Source organism: Somniosus microcephalus, chromosome 3 (genome assembly GCF_052327205.1).
Source record: "Somniosus microcephalus isolate GS21.2 chromosome 3, FLI_Smic_1.0, whole genome shotgun sequence".
In the NCBI taxonomy this organism is placed as follows: domain Eukaryota; kingdom Metazoa; phylum Chordata; class Chondrichthyes; order Squaliformes; family Somniosidae; genus Somniosus; species Somniosus microcephalus.
In genome coordinates, this window is record NC_140989.1 from 23,249,429 (window position 1) to 23,269,919 (window position 20,491).

Genomic DNA, 20,491 nt, shown 5'->3' on the forward strand with positions numbered 1-20,491 from the left:
AAAATATAAAAATATAATAGGGGCCGAGGTTATGATCTGAAATTGTTGAACTCGATATTGAGTCCAGAAGGCTGTAAAGTGCCTAATCGGAAGATGAGGTGATGTTCCTCGAGCCATTACCCTCTGCTTCCTGCCTCCGAGCCAGTTTTGAATCCAACTTGACACTTTGCCCTGGATCCCATGGGCTTTCAACTTTGTGACCAGTCTGCCATGTGGAACCTTATCAAAAGCCTTGCTAAAGTCCATATGCACTACATCAAATGCACTACCCTCATCCACCCTCCTTGTTACCTCCTCAAAAAATTCAATCAAGTTTGTCAGACACGACCTTCCCTTAACAAATCCGTGCTGACTATCCTTGATTAATCCGTGTCTTTCTAAATGAAGATTTATCCTGTCCTTCAGAATTCTTTCCAATAATTTTCCCACCACCGAGGTTAGGCTGACTGGCCTGTAATTACTCGGTCTATCCTTTTCTCCCTTTTTAAACAAGGGTACCACATTAGCAGTCCTCCAGTCCTCCGGCACCACACCTGAAGCCAGAGAGGATTGGAAAATGATGGTCAGGGCCTCTGCTATTTCCTCTTTTGCTTTGCTTAACAGCCTGGGATACATTTCATCCGGGCCTGGGGATTTATCCATTTTTAAAGCTGCTAAACCCCTTAATACTTCCTCTCTCACTATGTTTATTTCATCTAATATTTCACACTCCTCCCCTCGATAGCAATGTCTGCTTCGCCCCTCTCTTTTGTGAAAACAGACGCAAAGTATTCATTAAGAACCCTACCGATGTCTCCCACCTCCACACACAGATTGCCTTCATGATCTCTAATAGGCCCGACCCTTTCTTTAGTTATCCTCTTGCTCTTAATATATTTATAAAACATCTTTGGTTTTTCCTTGATTTTACTTGCCAAGAATTTTTCATGTTCTCTCTTTGCTTTCCTAATATCCTTTTTAATTGCACCCCTGCACTTTCTAAAGATTCTGGAGTATTTAGCCCTCGGTATCTGTCATACGCCTCCCTTTTTTTCTTTATCCTACCCTGTATGTCCCTAGACATCCAGGGGGCTCTAGATTTGTTAGTCCCACCTTTTTTCTTTAAGGGCACATATTTGGTCTGAACCCTCCGGATCTCCTCCTTGAATGCCTCCCACTGCTCTGACACTGATTTACCTTCAAGTAGCTGTTTCCAGTCCACTATGGCTAAATCCCCTCTGAGCTTAACAAAATTTGCTTTTCCCCAATTTAGAATTTTTATTCCTGGTCTTTCCTTGTCCTTTCCCATAACTACCTTAAATCTAACTGAATTATGGTCACTAACACCAAAATACTCCCCCGCTGATACGCCTGCTACCTGCCCAGCTTCAATCCCTAAAACTAAGTCCAGAACCGCCCCCTCCCTTGTTGGGCTTACTACACACTGGCTAAAAAATTATGCATTTTAGGAATTCCGCACCCTCTATACCCTTCACACTAATTTAATCCCAGTTAATATTGGGGTAGTTGAAATCCCCTACTATTACTGCCCTATACTTTTTGCACTTCTCAGAAATTTGTCCACATATTTGCTCTTCTATCTCCCTCTCACTGTTTGGGGGTCTGTAGCAGACTCCCAGCAGTGTGATCGCCCTTTTTTGGCCTGGTCAGGTGGTAGTGAGGGAGGGGATGCTGTCCATATACGAGTTGTACTGTATCAAGTTGAAATCCTTCTCATCCTTGTTTTCAAATCCCTCCATGGCGTCGCCCTCTTCCTATCTCTAATCTCCTCCAGCCCCACAATCCCACCGAGCTATCTGCGCTCCTCTAATTCTGGTCTTTTGAGCATCCTCGATTTTAATCGCTCAACCGTGGGCGGCCGTGCCTTCTGTTGCCGAGGCCCTAAGCTCTGGAATTCCCTCTCTAAACCTCTCTGCCTCTCGTTCCTCCTTTAAGACGTTCCTTAAAACCTCTTTGACCAAACTTTTGGTCATGTACCCTAATTTCTCCTTACGTGGTTCGGTGTCAAATGTTTTGTCTTATAAAATACTCCTGTGCAGCACCTTGGGACGTTTTACTGCATTAAAGGCGCTATACAAATACAAGTTGTTGTTGTTGTTGCTGAAATGTGAGACTGGACGATCATTTTGGAATTCACCTTTAGATTCAGAGAGTATTTATTACAGAACTTTTCCTCCCAGGAGATTAAATGGATAGGGTGGAGACCATTATAGAGCAAGTAGTACATGACCCGTGGAGCGAGCGGGCTTCGAATCATTGCAGTTTCCATTCAGCCCCATCATGTTGCTGCCGGCTCCTTGCTACGGCAGTCCAAGAAGGGGATCGGAGATTTGATGAGCACAAAGAGAAACAAATCCACCAGCTGGCTGGCTACAGGCATTTACTCTTGAATTCATTCTCGGGATGTGGGTATCACTGGCAAGGCCAGCATTTTTTATTGCCCATCCCTGGTTGGATAGAACTGAGGCCTAGAAATTCGCTATCGCCGCGCCAGGTCTTTAGCGCCCGAAATTTAGCGCTCGCCCGGATTCCCGTAGTGCCCGCCTGAAATTCAGTTGCAGCGACCCAAGACGGAGGCGGGCGCTATTGCAGGGTTTGGCCGCCTCGCTTGGGGCGCTGAAAGTCAGTTTCAGGCGTCCAGCTGCCGCTGCGCCACCCGATGCGGTGCGGCAGGCTGGGGTACTGCAGGCCTCCTCCTTCTCTTAAGGAGGAGCTGCCTGCAGCCGTGAGATCGCCGCTGGATTCCCCCGGCAAATGAGCCCGGCACCACGGAGAAGTGCCGGGCTCGCGGGGGTCAGACACCAATGCCGCGGGGGGGTGGTGTGGGAGTCCGGGGAGGAAGGAGCGGCCAATCAGCCGCCGGGAAAGCGGCCGGCCGCCCCTCCACCTTTATGCGCCGGCCTCTCGGAGCTGCAAGGCCCCGTTTTTCAAACGTTGTTTGCGGCCGCTACGGGCGAGGCGGCCGCAACTGAATTTGGCAGTCGGCACGGAATTGCATTGGAACCGGGGCGCTGCGCACACCGATGACGTCATCGGTGCCGGCGCAGCGGTACCGGCTAACGCCGATGTTAGGAACCAACTGAATTTCGGGCACTAAAAAACTTCCAGCGCAAACCACTCTTTAGCCAATAAGTGGGCGCAAACGCGACTGAATTTCTAGGCCACAGTGTCTTGCTATAACCTTTCATGGGTTTGAAATCATTTTTTAATTCATTCCAGCAATGTCCCCTCTAATTTTTTTTTTGTGCGTGGCCCTTTCAGATTTTCACGCATTTGCGTTTTCTTCCCTGTAAAAGCTGGTGAGTGGCCCGAGCGGTGTCACAGCTTAACGTAAACGTGCATTCTAGAGATGTGGGCGTTGCTGGCAAGGCCAGCATTTATTGCCTGACATAAGAAAACTACTAAGCACTTGGTTTGAGTATAAAACAAGGCTTTAATCAACTGTTTCACAACCATGAGTTCTAGTTACATCACTAGTTCCTGGTTACAAAAACGTCCTGACCAAGCTGGGCCCACGCCCGAGTATTTATACTTTCCTTGGACGGCGCCACCAGCTGGCCGCCCAGTGTTATCTCATGAGTCACTTACATAAGAACATAAGAACATAAGAAATAGGAGCAGGAGTAGGCCAATTGGCCCCTCGAGCCTGCTCCGCCATTCAATAAGATCATGGCTGATCTGATCCTAACCGCCAATCCACTATCACAGAACCATCTCCTGAATCTAACAGAATTAGACACACGAAACAGGAGCAGGATCAGGCTACACGGCCCCTGGGCCCGCTCCGCTACCCACAGGGCCATGACCGATCCGAACCTAGACTCATGTCCAAATTCCTGCCCGCTCCCCGTAACCCTTAATTCCCTTTTCTTCTAGGAAACTGTCTATTTCTGTTTTAAATTTATGTAATGATGTAGCTTCGACAGCTTTTTGGGGCAGCATATTCCATGGACCTACCACCCTCTGAGTGAAGTAGTTCCTCCTCATCTCAGTTTTGAAAGAGCAGCCCCTTATTCTAAGACTATGCCCCCTAGTTCTAGTTTCACCCATCATCGGGAACATCCTCCCCGCATCCACCCGATCCAACCCCTTCACAATCTTATATGTTTCAATAAGATCACCTCTCATTCTTCTGAACTCCAATGAGTAGAGTCCCAATCTACTCAACCTCTCCTCATATGTCCATCCCCTCATCCCCGGGATTAACCGAGTGAACCTTCTTTGTACTGACTCGAGAGCAAGTATGTCTTTTCTTAAGTATGGACACCAAAACTGTATGCAGTATTCCAGGTGCGGTCTCACCAATACCTTGTACAACTGAAGCAATACCTCCCTATTTTTATATTCTATCCCCCTAGCAATGAAAGCCAACATTCCATTGGCCTTCTTAATCACTTGCTGCACCTGCATACTAACCTTTTGAGTTTCGTGCACCAGGACCCCCAGATCCCTTTGTACTTCAGTACTTTCCAGTTTCTTGCCATTAAGATAATAACTTGCTCTACGATTTTTCCTGCCAATGTGCATAACCTCACACTTTCCAGTATTGTATTCCATCTGCCAAATCTCTGCCCACTTACTTAGCCTGTCTATGTCCCCTTGCAGGTTTTTTATGTCCTCCTCACTCACTACTTTCCCTCCCATCTTAGTATCATCTGCAAACTTTGATATGTTACACTCGGTCCCCTCCTCCAAATCGTTAATATAGATTGTAAAGAGTTGGGGACCCAGCACTGACCCCTGCGGAACACCACTAGTTACTGATTGCCAGTCTGAGAATGAACCATTTATCCCAACTCTCTGCCTTCTGTTAGATAGCCAATCCTCTATCCATGCCAGAATATTACCCCCAACCCCGTGATTTTTTATCTTAAGCAATAATCTTTTGTGTGGCACTTCTACATGAATGGTAAGATTCATGACATTGCCCATCACCAGTTGCCCTGGTGGCTCGAACTGAGTGGCTCGCAAGGCCACTTCAGAGGGCAGTTAGGAGTCAACCACGTTGGCGTGGGACTGGAGTCACATATAGGCCCAGACCAGGTAAGGACGGCAGGTTTCCTTCCCTAAAGGATATTCGTGAACCAGTTGTTTTTTTTTTACACCAATCCAACAGCTTCATGGTCATTTTTACTGATACCAGTTTTTTATTTCCAGATATTTTAAATCTGAATTCAAATTCTCAAACTGCCAGTGTGGCATTTGAACTCACGATCTCCGGATTATTAGTCCAGGCCTCTAGATCGCTAGTCCAGCAATATAACCATTACACTACCAAATTAGCCTGCGTACCCCTAAGCTCAAGAAGAGGAAAGAACAAAGACGTGCATTTATATAGCTCCTTATTATGTCTTGCAGCTACTTCCCTAAAACACTTCACAGCCAACGATTGCTTTGATACCAATTTGCACACAGCAAGATCCCACAAACAAAAACGTGATGACTCGATGTGTTTGTGGTAGTGTTGGCTGAGGGAGGAATATTTGCCAGTCCAGGCCTCTGGGTTACTAGTCCAGTAACACAATCATTACGCTATAAAATTCTTAAGAGGGATTGACAGGGTAGATACTGAGAGGCTGTTTCCCCTGGCTGGAGTGTCTAGAACTAGGGGTCATAGCCTCAGGATAAGGGGTCGGCCATTTCAGACTGAGATGAGGAGAAATTTATTCACTCGAGAGTTGTGAATCTTTGGAATTCTCTACCTCAGAGGGCTGTGGATGCTGAATCATTGAGTGTATTCAAGGCTAAGATCGAGAGATCTTTGGACACCAAGGGAATCGAGGGATATGGGGATAGGGCAGGAAAGTAGAGTTTTTTATTCGTTCCTGGGAGGTGGCGTCACTGGCAAGGCCAGCATTTATTGCCCATCCCTAATTGCCCTTGAGAAGGTGGTGGTGAGCCGCCTTCTTGAACCGCTGCAGTCCGTGTGGTGATGGTACTCCCACAGTGCTGTTAGTGAGGGGAGTTCCAGGATTTTGACTCAGCGACGATGAATGATCGGCTGATATATTTCCAGCTCAGGATGGTGTGTGACTTGGCGGGGAACTTGGAGGTGGTGGTGTTCCCCATGCGCCTGCTGCCCTTGTCCTTCCAGGTGGTAGCGGTCGCGGGTTTGGGCAGTGCTGCCGAAGAAGCCTTGGCGAGTTGAGGTCGAAGGTCAGCCATGATCTGACTGACTGGCAGAGCAGGCACAAGGGGGTGCACGGCCTACTCCTAATTCTCCTGTTCTAGTGTACCCCGGCATTCAAGGCTCCCCAGTCGCCACTAATTGGCCATTGCATATGGAGTTAGGTCACAGATCAGCCATGATCTCATTGAATGGCGGAACAGGCTCGAGAGGCTAAACGGCCTCCTCCTGTTCCTATCCCCAGTTGCCCTTGGGAATAGCAGTTTGATGCAACGCAGTGCCTCGATCGGCCGTTTCAGAGGGGCAGTCGAGAGTCAAACCAAATTGGCGAGGGACTGGAGTCACGTGCCGGCCCAGGCCTGGTGAGGGCGGCAGGTTTAGCGAACCGGTTGGGCGAGCGTGTGTAGTAACAGTTGCTTTGCTTGCTCTGCTGCTTCCTATCAGGGGAGAGCTTCGATCGCCAGGCCGGCACCAGGCGCTCTCTCGTCCGCTCAGACACCGCGCTGAGGCGGCCAACGAAAATCAAACGGAGAAAGACAATCACCGGGCTGCCCGAGACCATCCAGAAGGAACTAGGTATGGCTGATCAGAACTGTATTCACACCCCTCCCCTCCCCTCTTCTCATCTGTAACTGTGTGTGTGCGTGTTTGTGTTTGTGTGTATTTACTAACCAGTAGTTTTCATCTGTCTCCCACCAATACAGTCTGATAGCCAGCGGAAAAAAGTTCCAGGTAGAACGGTGTTGTCTGGACTGGGAATGTTTCAAGTTCTCCGTGCCTTACAGCAGGCTGTCCTTGGCTCTTGTGGGGCGTTTTCGCGAAACGTTTTATTTTGTCTGTCACGGGAGCCCTTCCCCTCCCCCCCCCCCCCCCCCCCCCCCGATGGCTCAGTCGGTTAAGCGCCGCCCAGAGAGTTGCTGAGTCGTGCGGCATAGTAAGATCCCAAGCCCACCGCCTGTTCCGTGCTGAGTTAGTTGATCTCGCCAGTTGGGGGAGAGGGGCGCTCCAATTGGCATCAGCATCCCAGGGCTCCTAATTGGTACCCGGTGACGAACCCCCGCCCCCCCACCCCCACCCCACTGGAAAGGATGAGCGTGAGGGCAGGATTGGGCTCGGGCGGGAGATGGTCGAACAGGCTCGCCAACACTCGCGATTCGGGCCGTACCCTGTTGTGAGTCTGCGTCTTCGAGAGAGGGAAGAGAGAGAGAGAAAGAGTGAGCCGGGGAGAGAGGGAGGTGACAGAGAAGAGGAAAGGAAATGTAAATCGATTGATTTCCCTCCATGTAGTTGAGGTATTTTAACCCAGAGTATTGTCGATGAAGAAATCTTTTTTTCCCTTGGGCCTCAATGCTACTGAAAGATGTTTTAATCCACTATGCGGGATTGTTCATCAGTTATAGCCAGAGTGAGGAGGAGCCTCGTCCTCCATGTACAGGAAACTCTTTTTTATCCGGGACCGGCGTGGTGCCGGTTGATCAAAAAGTCCGGATTACAGAGAGGTATACTTACCAAGGTACGAGAGCCCCGTACACGGCCACAGGCGCAGGAGTCCCGGTTACACGGCCACAGGTGCAGGAGTCCCGGTTACACGGCCACAGGTGCAGGAGCCCCGGTTACACGGCACTTGTGCAGGAGTCCCGGTTACACGGCCACAGGTGCAGGAACCCCGGTTACATGGCCACAGGTGCAGGAACCCCGGTTACACGGCCACAGGTGCAGGAACCCCGGTTACACGGCCACAGATCCAGGAACCCCGGTTACACGGCCACAGGTGCAGGAACCCTGGTTACACGGCCACAGATCCAGGAACCCCGGTTACACGGCCACTAATATGAAGTAAACCTTACCTGAACCTACTCCTGAATTTTGCCGGTTAAGAGAGATTTCCGGTTATTTAGGTGCCGGTAAAAAGAGAGTTTCCTGTATAAGGCAACCTTATACAGTTGCTCTACAAAAAGTGCTTTTCATGTCTGCCGCTTGTTTAGCTCACACAGCCTGGTTTGTGCCTCAGCTCCCCGCGTTCACATCATTAAAACCACTCCCTTATCCCGCAGACAGGTCACAAAGCGCCATGACCTGAGCCTTCAATTCCAGCGCAGGGGTACGGGAGGCAGTTTTAAAAGCCGCAGCACAAGCGGAGGCAGACGGGTGGGTCTCTGGCAACGGTCCCTCTCATTTTTATTTTACTTTTAAATTTGCTACGCAATCGCCGTGTCTTTTCCAGCGTCGCAGCGGGTGAGCGGCCTGCGCAGGACCTCCCGATCAGTGCACGGCCTAGGGGGGAAACAGCTTGTTGGTCCCCCATAATCCAAATGAAACGAGCACGATATGCGACGGCCCTTGAACTTTGCGGTAACCAGCGGTTTGGGGAGGTGGGGCAGGTCAAAGGACGGGTTGCCGTGCGTCACGCCCAAGTGTTTCCCCCGGACGTGACCTCGAGCAGCGGGAGAATGTCCAGTCGAGCTGACTCACGGGGCAGTGTCTCGTGTTGTGCCTTTCCCCCCTCCCTCCGTGTTATCTGTGTGCCTCACTGTGGTTAACTAATATCTCGTCGCTAAGTTTTAGTTCAGCTTGCATACCCCGACACACTCTAGGGAAAAGATTGCACTTACGCCCAATCGGCAGCTGAATTGTCCCCAGCTACAACCTGTCTCCAGAGGCAGGGCAAGAACTGGGACACCGCAACAGGCCTCATAGAAACATAGAAGATAGGAGCAGGAGTAGGCCATTCGGCCCCTCGAGCCTGCTCCGCCATTTAATGAGATCATGGCTGAGCATCCAAACTCAGTACCCTGTCCCTGCTTTCTCCCCTTATCCCTTGATCCCTTTAGCCTTAAGAAATATATCTAACTCCTCCTTGAATATATTTAATGAATTGGCCTCCACCGCCTTCTGTGGTAGAGAATTCCACAGGTTCACCACTCTCTGGGTGAAGAAATTCCTCCTCATCTCTGTCCTAAATGGCTTACCCCTTATCCTTAGCCTCAGCCCCGCTCCGATACTACAGATCGAAGTGGTCTCTCCCGATGCAGGCCTGGTTTGGTAGGGACGCAGTCTACCACTGCACTGCTGGGTGTTTGTCACAGTTCAAGCAGACACTGCTTAGAAATTTCCCAGCTGTCCCCCGTCACTGAAACTGAGCGACGGCACTGATTAGGTTCACCGTGTTACAACTTTAGATATTAAAAAAAGGACCCCGCCCCTTTATAGGAACAGGAGGAGGCCATTCAGCCCCTCAAGCCTGCTCCGACACTCAGTTAGATCATGGCTGATCTGTGTCTGAACTCCAGTTACCCGCCTTGTTTCCATATCTCTTGATACCCTTACCTGACAAAGTCTATCGATCTCACTCTTGCAAGCTGCAATTGACCCAGCATCCACAGCCTTTTGAGGGAGAGGATTCTAGATTTCCACTACCCTTTGTGTGGGAAGAAAGTGCTTCCTGATTTCCTTCCTGAACGGCCTGGCTCTAATAAGATTATGTCCTCTTGTTCTTGATTCCCCCCACCCCCCATCTGAGGAAATAGTTTCTCTCTCTATCTACCCTGTCGAAACCTTTAAACATTTTAAACACTTCAATCCGATCACCCCTCGACCTTCCATATTGAAGGGAATGCAAGCCAAGTTTATGGAACCTGCCCTCATATTTCAACCCTCGAAGCCCCACCTCAACGTGGGGGCAGCTTTTAAAGGAGCTTTGACAGTCACCTGTGCATTTCTCTCTTTATAAACGTCGCAGGGGTGACATACTTCGCATGAGTAGAGTATCCCGTTGCTTCTGGGTGGTGTCACTATGACGCATGGTTTGGTGAAAACACTGGCTTAATAAAGATGGCTTTAACATCCAATGGAACTGAAAGAAAGAATTGAAAGAACTTGCATTTATATAGCACCTTTCACAATCTCGGAACGTGCCAAAGCGCTTTTCACTTTGACTGAGGGGCACACCTAGAGCCTGATGGGGAAAAAACACAGATATTGGAGTTAATCACAATTCCTTATTAAAAAGAGATCTTCCAGGTGAACCTCACTCTTCAATTAATTATTTGAAGAGTGTGGAAGTCTGTAGTGAGCATGTGTGTGTATCTAAATGAGAAGGGTGTGTGGGTGTAAGTGTGTGTTGGTGGGTGTGTCTGTGTATGAGGGAAGTATGTGTGTGTGTTGGTGGCTGTGTCTGTATGAGGGAAGTATGTGTGTGTGTTGGTGGCTGTGTGTATGAGGGAAGTATGTGTGTGTGTTGGTGGGTGTGTCTGTATGAGGGAAGTATGTGTGTGTGTTGGTGGCTGTGTCTGTATGAGGGAAGTATGTGTGTGTGTTGGTGGCTGTGTCTGTGTATGAGGGAAGTATGTGTGTGTGTTGGTGGCTGTGTCTGTATGAGGGAAGTATGTGTGTGTGTTGGTGGCTGTGTCTGTCTGTTTTCGCTGCTTGTGTGTGGAGGGAATTTCTTACTGTTTAAATAAAATTCTGGCAGGACTGGACAGACTAGATGCAGGGAGGATGTTCCCGATGGTCGGGGAATCCAGAACCAGGGGTCACAGTCTAAGGATAAGGGTAGGCCTTTTAGGACAGAAATGAGGAGGAATTTCTTCACCCAGAGAGTGGTGAACCTGTGGAATTCTCTACCACAGAAGGCAGTAGAGGCCAATTCATTAAATATATTCAAGAAGGATATATTTCTTAAGGCTAAAGGGATCAAGGGGTATGGGGAGAAAGCAGGGACAGGGTACTGAACTTGGATGATCAGCCATGATCTCATTGAATGGCGGAGCAGGCTCGAGGGGCCGAATGGCCTACTCCTGCTCCTATCTTCTATGTTTCTATAAATCTGACTCCTAAGTATTTGAACCTCACGGCGAAAAAGAGTTTGAGGTCAAAGGGCAGTGTTGGGAGGGGTGGAGTAAATGAACAGTGATTGGTCTGTTCGGAAATTGTTTAAAGAGCACATGCATGAACTACCCCAATGGCTCATTCAGTACACACACACAGATAGGAAAGACCCGGGTTCAATTACTGGTCCAAGTTGCATTAACTAAACTCAGCTGCACTGCAGTGGTCTCGGTGTCCCCTAGAGGCAGGGAGGACCAGCAAGGGCTCCCCCACCACCCCCAAACCTACTGAAAGCTATCCAGAGTGCTGGAATACACCTGTGTATGGATTTCAGGAACGAAAAGGACCGGGATTTGGCTCTGATGCCTCCGTGGCCAAATAGCCTGCTGGCATTCATTGTCATTCATGCACACGTGAGTGAGTCATAAAGAGCAAGATCCTAGGTCACTGCTAGGTTAACATAGAAGATAGGAGCAGGAGTAGGCCATTCGGCCCCTCGAGCCTGCTCCGCCATTCAATGAGATCATGGCTGATCATCCAAACTCAGTACCCTGTCCCTGCTTTCTCCCCATATCCCTTGATCCCTTTAGCCTTAAGAAATATATCCAACTCCTTCTTGAATATATTTAATGAATTGGCCTCAACTGCCTTCTGTGGTAGAGAATTCCACAGGTTCACCACTCTCTGGGTGAAGAAATTCCTCCTCAACTCAGTCCTAAATGGCTTACCCCTTATCCTTATTAACTGGTTAACTGCTCTCAGCCAACACGTTGGTGAGGGTGCTATAATTGTCCTCTGCACTCCTGAGCTGGGGTGAGGGGGGCAGTGGGGAATCAGGCTGGGCTCCTGATCATGATCACTTAGGCAGTGAGCTGCTACTGGAAAGTGTGTGTGTGTGTGGACACCGGGCAAGGCCAGGATCTTTGGTGTGATGCCCCCCACAGTCGAGCAGCCCTAGCGATACACATTAAATAGGATCAGACATGAAGAACAGACACTTGGTATGCCAGTGGACTGCCAGAACCCGTGGAACAACCCCAAAAAAAGAAGTGTCCAGGAGAGGAGGGGCATATAGGAATACTAATCTCACATTGTCGGGCTGACTGACTCCACGTTAGTTGTGTGACAGTGATTTGAAAAGGGAGCTGTATTGGTGCCAGTGTAAGGCCACTGTGCAGAGACAGCGTAAGGCAAACTTGCCAGATTCACTAAAACCAATAGCCAGAAAGACCTGGTTTTTCTTCCTCTCTCTTTGTTCTCGTGATGTGGGCGTCTCCGACAAGGGCCTCGTTTATTGTCCATCCATCGATGGTGGTGGTGGCTTTACAACTGTGTGGCTCGCTAGGCCACTGAGAGTCAACCACGTAGGGTGGGACTGGAGGCACGTGCAAAGCCAGACAGCCAGGTGTAGGTGAACCAGTTGGGTTTTTACAACAATCTGGCAGTTTTCATGGTTATTTTTCTGGTACCAGCCCACACCAGATTGTATTCCATTTTTTTTTACGCAACATGCCATGGTGGGATTTGAACACACAACCTCTGGGTTACTAATCCAGCACCATAACCACTGCATCTTTCAACCTCCGGCCTTTGGAAATGTGGTGAGTTTTGGTGAGACCACATCTTGAGTATTGTGTGCAGTTTTGGTCGCCTTATCTGAGGAAGGATGTTCTTGCCATGGAGGGAGTTCAGCGAAGATTCACCAGGCTGATACCTGGGATGGCAGGAATGACGTATGAGGAGAGATTGGGTCGATTGGGCTGGAGTTTAGAAGAATGAGAGGGGATCTCATTGAAACTTATAAAATACTGGCAGGACTGGACAGACTAGATGCAGGAAGGATGTTCCCGATGGTCGGGGAGTCCAGAACCAGGGGTCACAGTCTAAGGATAAGGGGTAGGCCATTTAGGACAGAAATGAGGAGGAATTTCTTCACCCAGAGAGCGGTGAACCTGTGGAATTCTCTACCGCAGAAGGCAGTGGAGGCCAATTCATTAAATATATTCAAGAAGGAGTTAGATATATTTCTTAAGGCTAAAGGGATCAAGGGGTATGGGGAGAAAGCAGGGACCGGGTACTGAATTTGGATGATCAGCCATGATCGCATTGAATGGTGGAGCAGGCTCGAGGGGCCGAATGGCCTACTCCTGCTCCTATCTTCTATGTTTCTATGTTTGTCTATTGTCTTCCGAACCCATATCCTCTCCGTCACCAAGACCGCCTACTTCCACCTCTGTAACATCGCCCGTCTCCGCCCCGGCCTCAGCTCATCTGCTGCTGTGACCCACATCCGTGCCTTTGTTGCCTCTAGACTCGACTATTCCAACACACTCCTGGTCGGTCTCCCACCTTCCACCCTCAACTTGAGCTCATCCAAACTTGGGCCCGCATCCTAACTCGCACCAGGTCCTGTTCACCCCTCACCCCTGTGCTCGCTGACCTACATTGACTCCCTCAAAAGGCAACACCTCGATTTTAAAACGCTCATCCTTGTTTACAGATCCCTCCATGGCCTCGCCCCCTCCCTAACTCTGTAATCTCCTCCAGCCCCACAACCCTCCGCGATCTCTGCGCTCCTCCAATTCTGGCCTCTTGAGCATCCCCGATTTTCATCGCTCCACCATTGCCGGCCGTGCCTTCAGCTGTCTGGGCCCTAAGCTCTGGAATTCCCTCCCTAAACCTCTCCGTCTCTCCACCTTTAAGACGCTCCTTTAAAACCTACCTCTGTCCTAATATCTCCGTATAGAAGATAGGAGCAGGAGTAGGCCATTCGGCCCCTCGAGCCTGCTCCGCCATTCAATGCGATCATGGCTGATCATCCAAGTTCAGTAGCCTGTCCCTGCTTTCTCCCCATATCCCTTGATCCCCTTAAGAAATATATCTAATTCCTTGAATATATTTAATGAATTGGCCTGTGGTAGAGAATTCCACAGTTTCACCACTCTCTGGGTGAAGAAATTCCTCCTCATCTCTGTCCTAAATGGCTTACCCCTTATCCTTAGACTGTGACCCCTGGTTCTGGACTCCCCGGCCATCGGGAACATCCTTCCTGCATCTAGTCTGTCTAGTCCTGTTGGAATGTATGTGGCTCGGTGTCAGATATTGTTTGATTACACTCCAGTTAAGTGCCTTGGGACATTTCGCTCCATTAAAGGCGCTATATAAATGCAAGTTGGTGTGCAGCACAAGTACTAGGAAAGTTACTTTAGATATTTGCTCCATAAAAGGCCTCTTGGCAGCTCATTTGTTCACTGAGCTTTTCTCAGCTGTGGTTATATAAGTATGTATTTGTTTTGATGGCAGGCACTGGGCAGACCCCGGTCAGAGGTCACTCTGTCGTCCTACCGGGCCAGTATTCCACCATGAGCCGTCTGGAGAGCAGCAATTCTTCCAGGGTGCGGTCAGCAACCAGGGACTCTTCCTGCCAGACTGACGAGGTCAAGGTGGTGCCACCGTCCGTCCGAAGGATCCGAGCGCAGAAGGGGCACGGCATCGCGACCCAGCTGTCCAGCTCGTCGGGCAACATGTCGACCGCCAGCAACGGGACCGGCACTCTGCACCCCAACGGAGACCTGCGTTTCCACAGCCTGCCGCGCCCGGGAGCCAGGGTCTCGCTGCACGCCCTGGACAACGTCCGCTGCACCGTCGGCAAGCCGGAGGAGCTGTTCGGCACGCTGCCCGGGCGGGTAGGCAAGCTGCGAGTGGATGGCTCAGTGACCCAGCCCAGGACGGGCACTCTGCCCAGGCCGAAGTCCCAGGAGATACGAAGCCGCCAGGCCGTCGCCGAGGAGATCGCCGGGCCGGCCCGTGCGGTCTCGCCCCGCGCCGCGCGCTCTACCCGGATCATCGCCCACGCCACACTGTCCTCGACGGCCGAGGTGGTGGCCATACGCACCGCGCGGAGTCGGGCCGGCTCCTCTCCACCACGCTGCGCCGTCCCCACCCCCCTCACTGCCGCGGCCCTGGGCAGCGCCGGGGGCCCGCGGGAGGAACACCACTCCTCCAGCGGCAACTGGAGCGGCAGCAGCGGCGGCGGGGGTGGCAGCGGCTCACCCCGGCACTCCCCGACCTCCGACACCGTCCCGCCCCCTTCCCGCAGCGACTCGGCTGTCTCCCTCACGCCAGGCCCGGGGGTCGAGCTGCTGGATCCCCACCGCGCCCGCGAGGGTGGCGTGAAGGCCAGCTCTGCCCGGGCGGGGCGGCCGGAGAACAGCTGTACGACAGAGCACTGGGCGTGCGGGACACCGGCCAGCGCCAACCACTCCTCCCCAGAGCCACGGGTCATGACCTCAGGCTGCCGGACCCCTGTCTGTCACGCTTACAACGGTTCAGACCTCCCTCTCCCCCCTCCTCCGACTAAGGAGGACTGGAGCTCCCGGTACTCGGAGACGCACTTCTCACCCGCGGAGGTTACGGTCAGGACGCGCAGCGAGGGCAAAGGTCGGCGGGGCCTCGACAGCCGGTCCGACTACAGCGACCGCTCCCTCGGGCGCAGCATATCGCTGAAGAAGACCAAGAAGCCGCCCCTGCCCCCCGCCCGCACTGACTCGCTGCGCAAGAAGGCCAAGGGCAGTCGCCCCGTGCTCAGCGAGTCGCTCATAGCCACCCTGCAGCGCTCGCTGGAGGTCAACCTCAAGTGCCGGGACGGGCCCTCTGCCTCCCCCAGCCCCTCCCCCGGCGACGGCCGTGACCCCTGGGTCATGCGGCCCCGCAGCCAGAGCAGCGCTAGCGCCGGGGGCAGCAACAGCAGCGGCCGCTCCACCACTGCCAGCAACGCCTACTCTACCGGCGCAGCCACGCCCTCCCAGAGCGAGACCAGCAGCCTGCGCTCAGAGTACGGCGACCCCTGGGCCTATTACACCGATGGGGGCGGCGGGAGGACCGAAGATGAGGGTCCCCGGGCCGGCGCCTGGGACGACACGCACGATGACCTGCCGCGGGCCTGCGGGCCGCCCACGGCCAACAATCTGGCCAAGCCTAAGAGCTCGTCCCCCGACAAGTCCCACGGCGTGACTTCGCCATCGAGCGGTTACTCCAGCCAGTGCAACACTCCCACCATGCTGAACCCAGCCCCCATGTTCTCACGGCGGGTGTCGTCGGGGCCTGCTAAGCCAAAGCCCAAAGTGCCCGAGCGCAAGTCCTCGCTGCTGTCCTCTGTGTCGGTCTCATCATCTTCTGCATCCCTGTCCTCAATTGCCTCCGATTCCCGGCATCAGGCGGCAGACAGGACAGCTGCTCCCTCGAACGCTCCTCCAGCATCATTGAGTGCTCCTGACCTTCATCCTCCTCCCCCTCCTGCTCCCCCTCTGCCCATGTTACCCCCTCCTGCTCCCCCTCTGCCCACGTTACCCCCTCCTGCTCCCCCTCTGCCCACGTTACCCCCTCCTGCTCCCCCTCTGCCCACGTTACCCCCTCCTGCATCCCCTCTGCCCACCTTACCCCCTCCTGCTCCCCCTCTGCCCACCTTACCCCCTCCTGCTCCCCCTCTGCCCACGCTACCCCCTCCTGCTCCCCCTCTGGATCTGAAGGGGCTCAAGCGCACGAAGCCACCCCCACACTCGCCCGCCCACCCCTACAGGGGGGAGCCCAAGGCCCCGGCCGACCAGGTTGAGGGCTGCAAGCCAGCGATGGTGCTGCCCCTCATTACACCCCAAGCTCTGCAGATGATCCAGCTGAGGTCCGTGAGGAGGAAGGAACAGGCAGAGCCCCCGAGGCAGGCGGAGGAGCCGAACCCCAGGCCGAAGCCGCAGGACAAACCAGAGCTGCCGCTGTCTCCGCCGCAACAGAAACCAGCTGTGCTGCAGCGTCCTTCCTCCCTTCGCAGGTTTGCCAAACGCCAACGTGAGGCCAACGCAGTGGCCGCCAATGCACCGGCGGCGTCTGGCGGCAACCTGGCACTCAGCTCTGAAAGCGAGGTTGGCGGCGTGGATGGACCTGAAGCATTAGCACTCTTGGACACACCTGAGGCAGTGGCTGAAAGCAAGCTAGAGCCCACAGTGGAGCCATTGCCCTATAGCTCTACTCCCATTGCCCAGAGCAAAGGCACCGATGCCAGGATTGATATAGGGCAAGATCCAGAGAGGGCACTGACACCCGAAAAGCCTAACGCCAAATCGCCCAGCAAAATGCCGCCACCGATCGCCAGGAAACCCAAGTTGAGTCTACTTGTCCCGCCGTCACCATGGAATTTGGTAGCTCAAGAGAAATGGGCACCGCCCATCTCGGAGTCGGCAGCAGAGGCCGCGGCTGCCACGACAATATCTGCTGGGACCAACGAAGACCAACCATCACCCCAGAACGCGGAGGCGGACTCTGGCAGCTCCCATTCTGCCGGGAGATCTGAGGACACAGTGCGGCATGAGGCACGGGAAGCCGATCAGAGGGATGTGGAGAAGGTGCTGGAGGAAAGCCGGGAAAATCCTAGTGTGCAAGAAGAACAGGCAACAGACACCTCAAGCACTTGTGAGAATATGGAAGAGAGCAGCACAATAACTTGCCAAGATGATGAAATGGGTAAGATTTCTAACTCAAATTTATTTTCCTGTTCATTCCCCCTCCCCTTCTGTCCCTCCTTCTCTCCACTTTCTCCCTTCTCCTGCCCTCCCATCCTTTCTCATCCCTGCCCCTTCCATTCCATTCTCATCCCTGCATCTTCCATTCCCCTCATTCCTTCCTCGTCCATTCCCCTCCCATCCATCCATCTTCCATTCCCCTTCCATCCCTTCCCTGTCCATTCCCCTCCGATCCATTCCTCTTCCATTTTACAAAAGGTAAATCATGCTCGACTAATCTACTGGAATTTTTTGAGGATGTAACTGGTAGAATAGATAAGGGAGAACCAGTGGATGTGGTGTATTTGGACTTACAGAAGGCTTTCGATAAGGTCCCGCATAAGAGATTAGCATGCAAAGTTAAAGCACATGGGATTGGGGGTAAGGTACTGACTTGGATAGAGAACGGGTTGGCAGACAGGAAGCAAAGAATTGGAATAAATGGGTCTTTTTCCGAGTGGCAGGCAGTGACTAGTTGGGTACTGCAGGGATCGGTGCTAGGACCCCAGCTATTCACAATATATATTAAATGATCTAGACGAGGGAACTAGATGTAACATCTCCAGGTTTGCAGATGACACAAAGCTGGGTGGGCGTGTGTGCTGTGAGGAGGATGCAGAGAAACTCCAGTATGATTTGGACAGGTTGGGTGATTGGGCAGATGCATGGCAGATGCAGTATAATGTGGATAAATGCGAGGTTATCCACTTTGGTGGCAAAAATAGGAAGACAGATTATTATCTGAACGTCAATAGATTGGGAAAAGGAGAAATGCAACGAGACCTGGGTGTCCTTGTGCACCAGTCGCTGAAGGTAAGCATACAGGTGCAGCAGGCAGTTAAGAAGGCAAATGGTATGTTGGCCTTCATAGCAAGAGGATTTGAGTACAGGAACAAGGATGTCTTGCTGCAGTTGTACAGGGCCTTGGTGAGACCACACCTTGAGTATTGTGTGCAGTTTTGGGCAACTTATCTGAGGAAGGATGTTCTTGCCATGGAGGGAGTGCAGCAAATATTCACCAGGCTGATACCTGGGATGGCATGAATGACGTATGAGGAGAGATTGGGCCGATTGGGCTTATACTCGCTGGAGTTTAGAAGAATGAGAGGGGATCTCATTGAAATTATAAAACTCTAACAGGACTAGACAGACTAGATGCAGGAAGGATGTTCCCGATGGCGGGGGGGGTCCAGAACCAGGGGTCACAGTCTAAAGATAAGGAGTAAGCCATTTAGGACAGAGATGAGGAGGAATTACTTCACCCAGAGAGTGGTGAACCTGTGGAATTCTCTACCACAGAAGACAGTTGAGGCCAATTCATTCAGTATATTCAAGAAGGAGTTCGATATATTTCTTAAGGCTAAGGGGATCAAGGGATATGGGGAGAAAGCAGGGACAGGATACTGAATTTGGATGATCAGCCATGATTTCATTAAATGGTGGAACAAGCTCGAGGGGCCGAATGGCCTACTCCTGCTCCTATCTTCTACGTTTCCATTCCCCTCCCATCCCTTCCTCGTCCATTCCTCTCCCATCCCCTCCCGTCCAATCCCCTCCTATCCATTCCTCTCCCATCCCCTCCCGTCTATTCCTCTCCCATTCCCTCCCCGTCCATTCCACTCCCGTCCCTTCCCCTCCCATCCATTCCTCTCCCATCCCCTCCCGTCTATTCCTCTCCCATTCCCTCCCCGTCCATTCCACTCCCGTCCCTTCCCCTCCCATCCATTCCTCTCCCAGCCCTTCCTCGTTCATTCCTCTCCCATCCCTTCCTCTCCCATCCCCTCCCGTCCATTCCTCTCCCATCTCCTCCCATCCCTTCCTCTCCCATCCCCTCCCGTCCATTCCTCTCCCATCTCCTCCCATCCCTTCCCCTCCCATCCCCTCCCGTCCATTCCTCTCCCATCTCTTCCTCTTCCATCCCCTCCCATCCCTTCCTCTCCCATCCCCTCCCATCCCTTCCTCGTCCATTCCTCTCCCATCCCCTCCCGTCCCTTCCTCGGCCATTACCCCACTATTCAAAAAAGGTGGTAGAGAAAAAGCGGGGAATTATAGACCGGTAAGCCTGACATCGGTAGTGGGGAAAATGCTAGAGTCCATTATAAAAGATGTAATAGCAGAGCACTTGGAAAGCAGTGACAGGATTGGACAAAGCCAACATGGATTTACAAAAGGTAAATCATGCTTGACTAATCTACTGGAATTTTTTGAGGATGTAACTGGTAAAATAGATAAGGGAGAACCAGTGGATGTGGTGTATTTGGACTTTCAGAAGGCTTTCGATAAGGTCCCACATAAGAGATTAGCGTGCAAAATTAAGGCACATGGGATTGGGGGGCAAGGTATTGACTTGGATAGAGAACTGGTTGGCGGACAGAAGGCAGAGAGTTGGAATAAACGGGTCGTTTTCCGAGTGGCAGGCAGTGACTAGTGGGGTATCGCAAGGATCGGTCCTAGGACCCCAGCTGTTCACAATATATATTAATGATCTGGACGAGAGAATTGGATGTAATATCTCCAAATTTGCAGACGACACAAAGCTGGGTGGGAGGGTAAGCTGTGAGGAGGATGTCGTGAAACTCCAGTACGATTTGGACAGGTTGGGTGATTGGGCAGAAACATGGCAAATGCACTATAATGTGGATAAATGTGAGGTTATCCACTTTGGTGGCAAAAACAGGAAGGCAGATTATTATTTGAATGGCAATAGATTGGGAGAAGGGGAAGTGCAAAGAGACCTGGGCGTCCTTGTGCACCAGTCGCTGAAGGTAAGCATGCAGGTGCAGCAGGCAGTTAAGAAGGCAAATGGTATGTTGGCCTTCGTAGCGAGAGGGTTCGAGTACAGGAACAAGGATGTCTTGCTACAGTTGTACAGGGCCTTGGTGAGGCCGCACCTTGAGTATTGTGTGCAGTTTTGGTCACCTTACCTGAGGAAGGACGTTCTTGCCATGGAGGGAGTGCAGCAAAGATTCACCAGGCTGATACCTGG

At 51.9% G+C, this 20,491-nt stretch overlaps 1 protein-coding gene across 3 annotated transcripts in view; it reads left to right on the forward strand.

The window, feature by feature from the left end:
* LOC147120898 (NHS-like protein 1) overlaps positions 1 to 20,491 on the forward strand; it is a 160,753-nt gene that overhangs the window by 132,230 nt on the left and 8,032 nt on the right. For all 3 annotated transcript variants that reach the window (XM_085979304.1, XM_085979310.1, XM_085979317.1), the window contains 2 exons: positions 6,572 to 6,703; positions 14,258 to 17,467. In XM_085979304.1, coding sequence (XP_085835430.1) covers positions 6,572 to 6,703; positions 14,258 to 17,467 — 3,342 coding nt within the window. The remainder of the gene's footprint in view (positions 1 to 6,571; positions 6,704 to 14,257; positions 17,468 to 20,491) is intronic.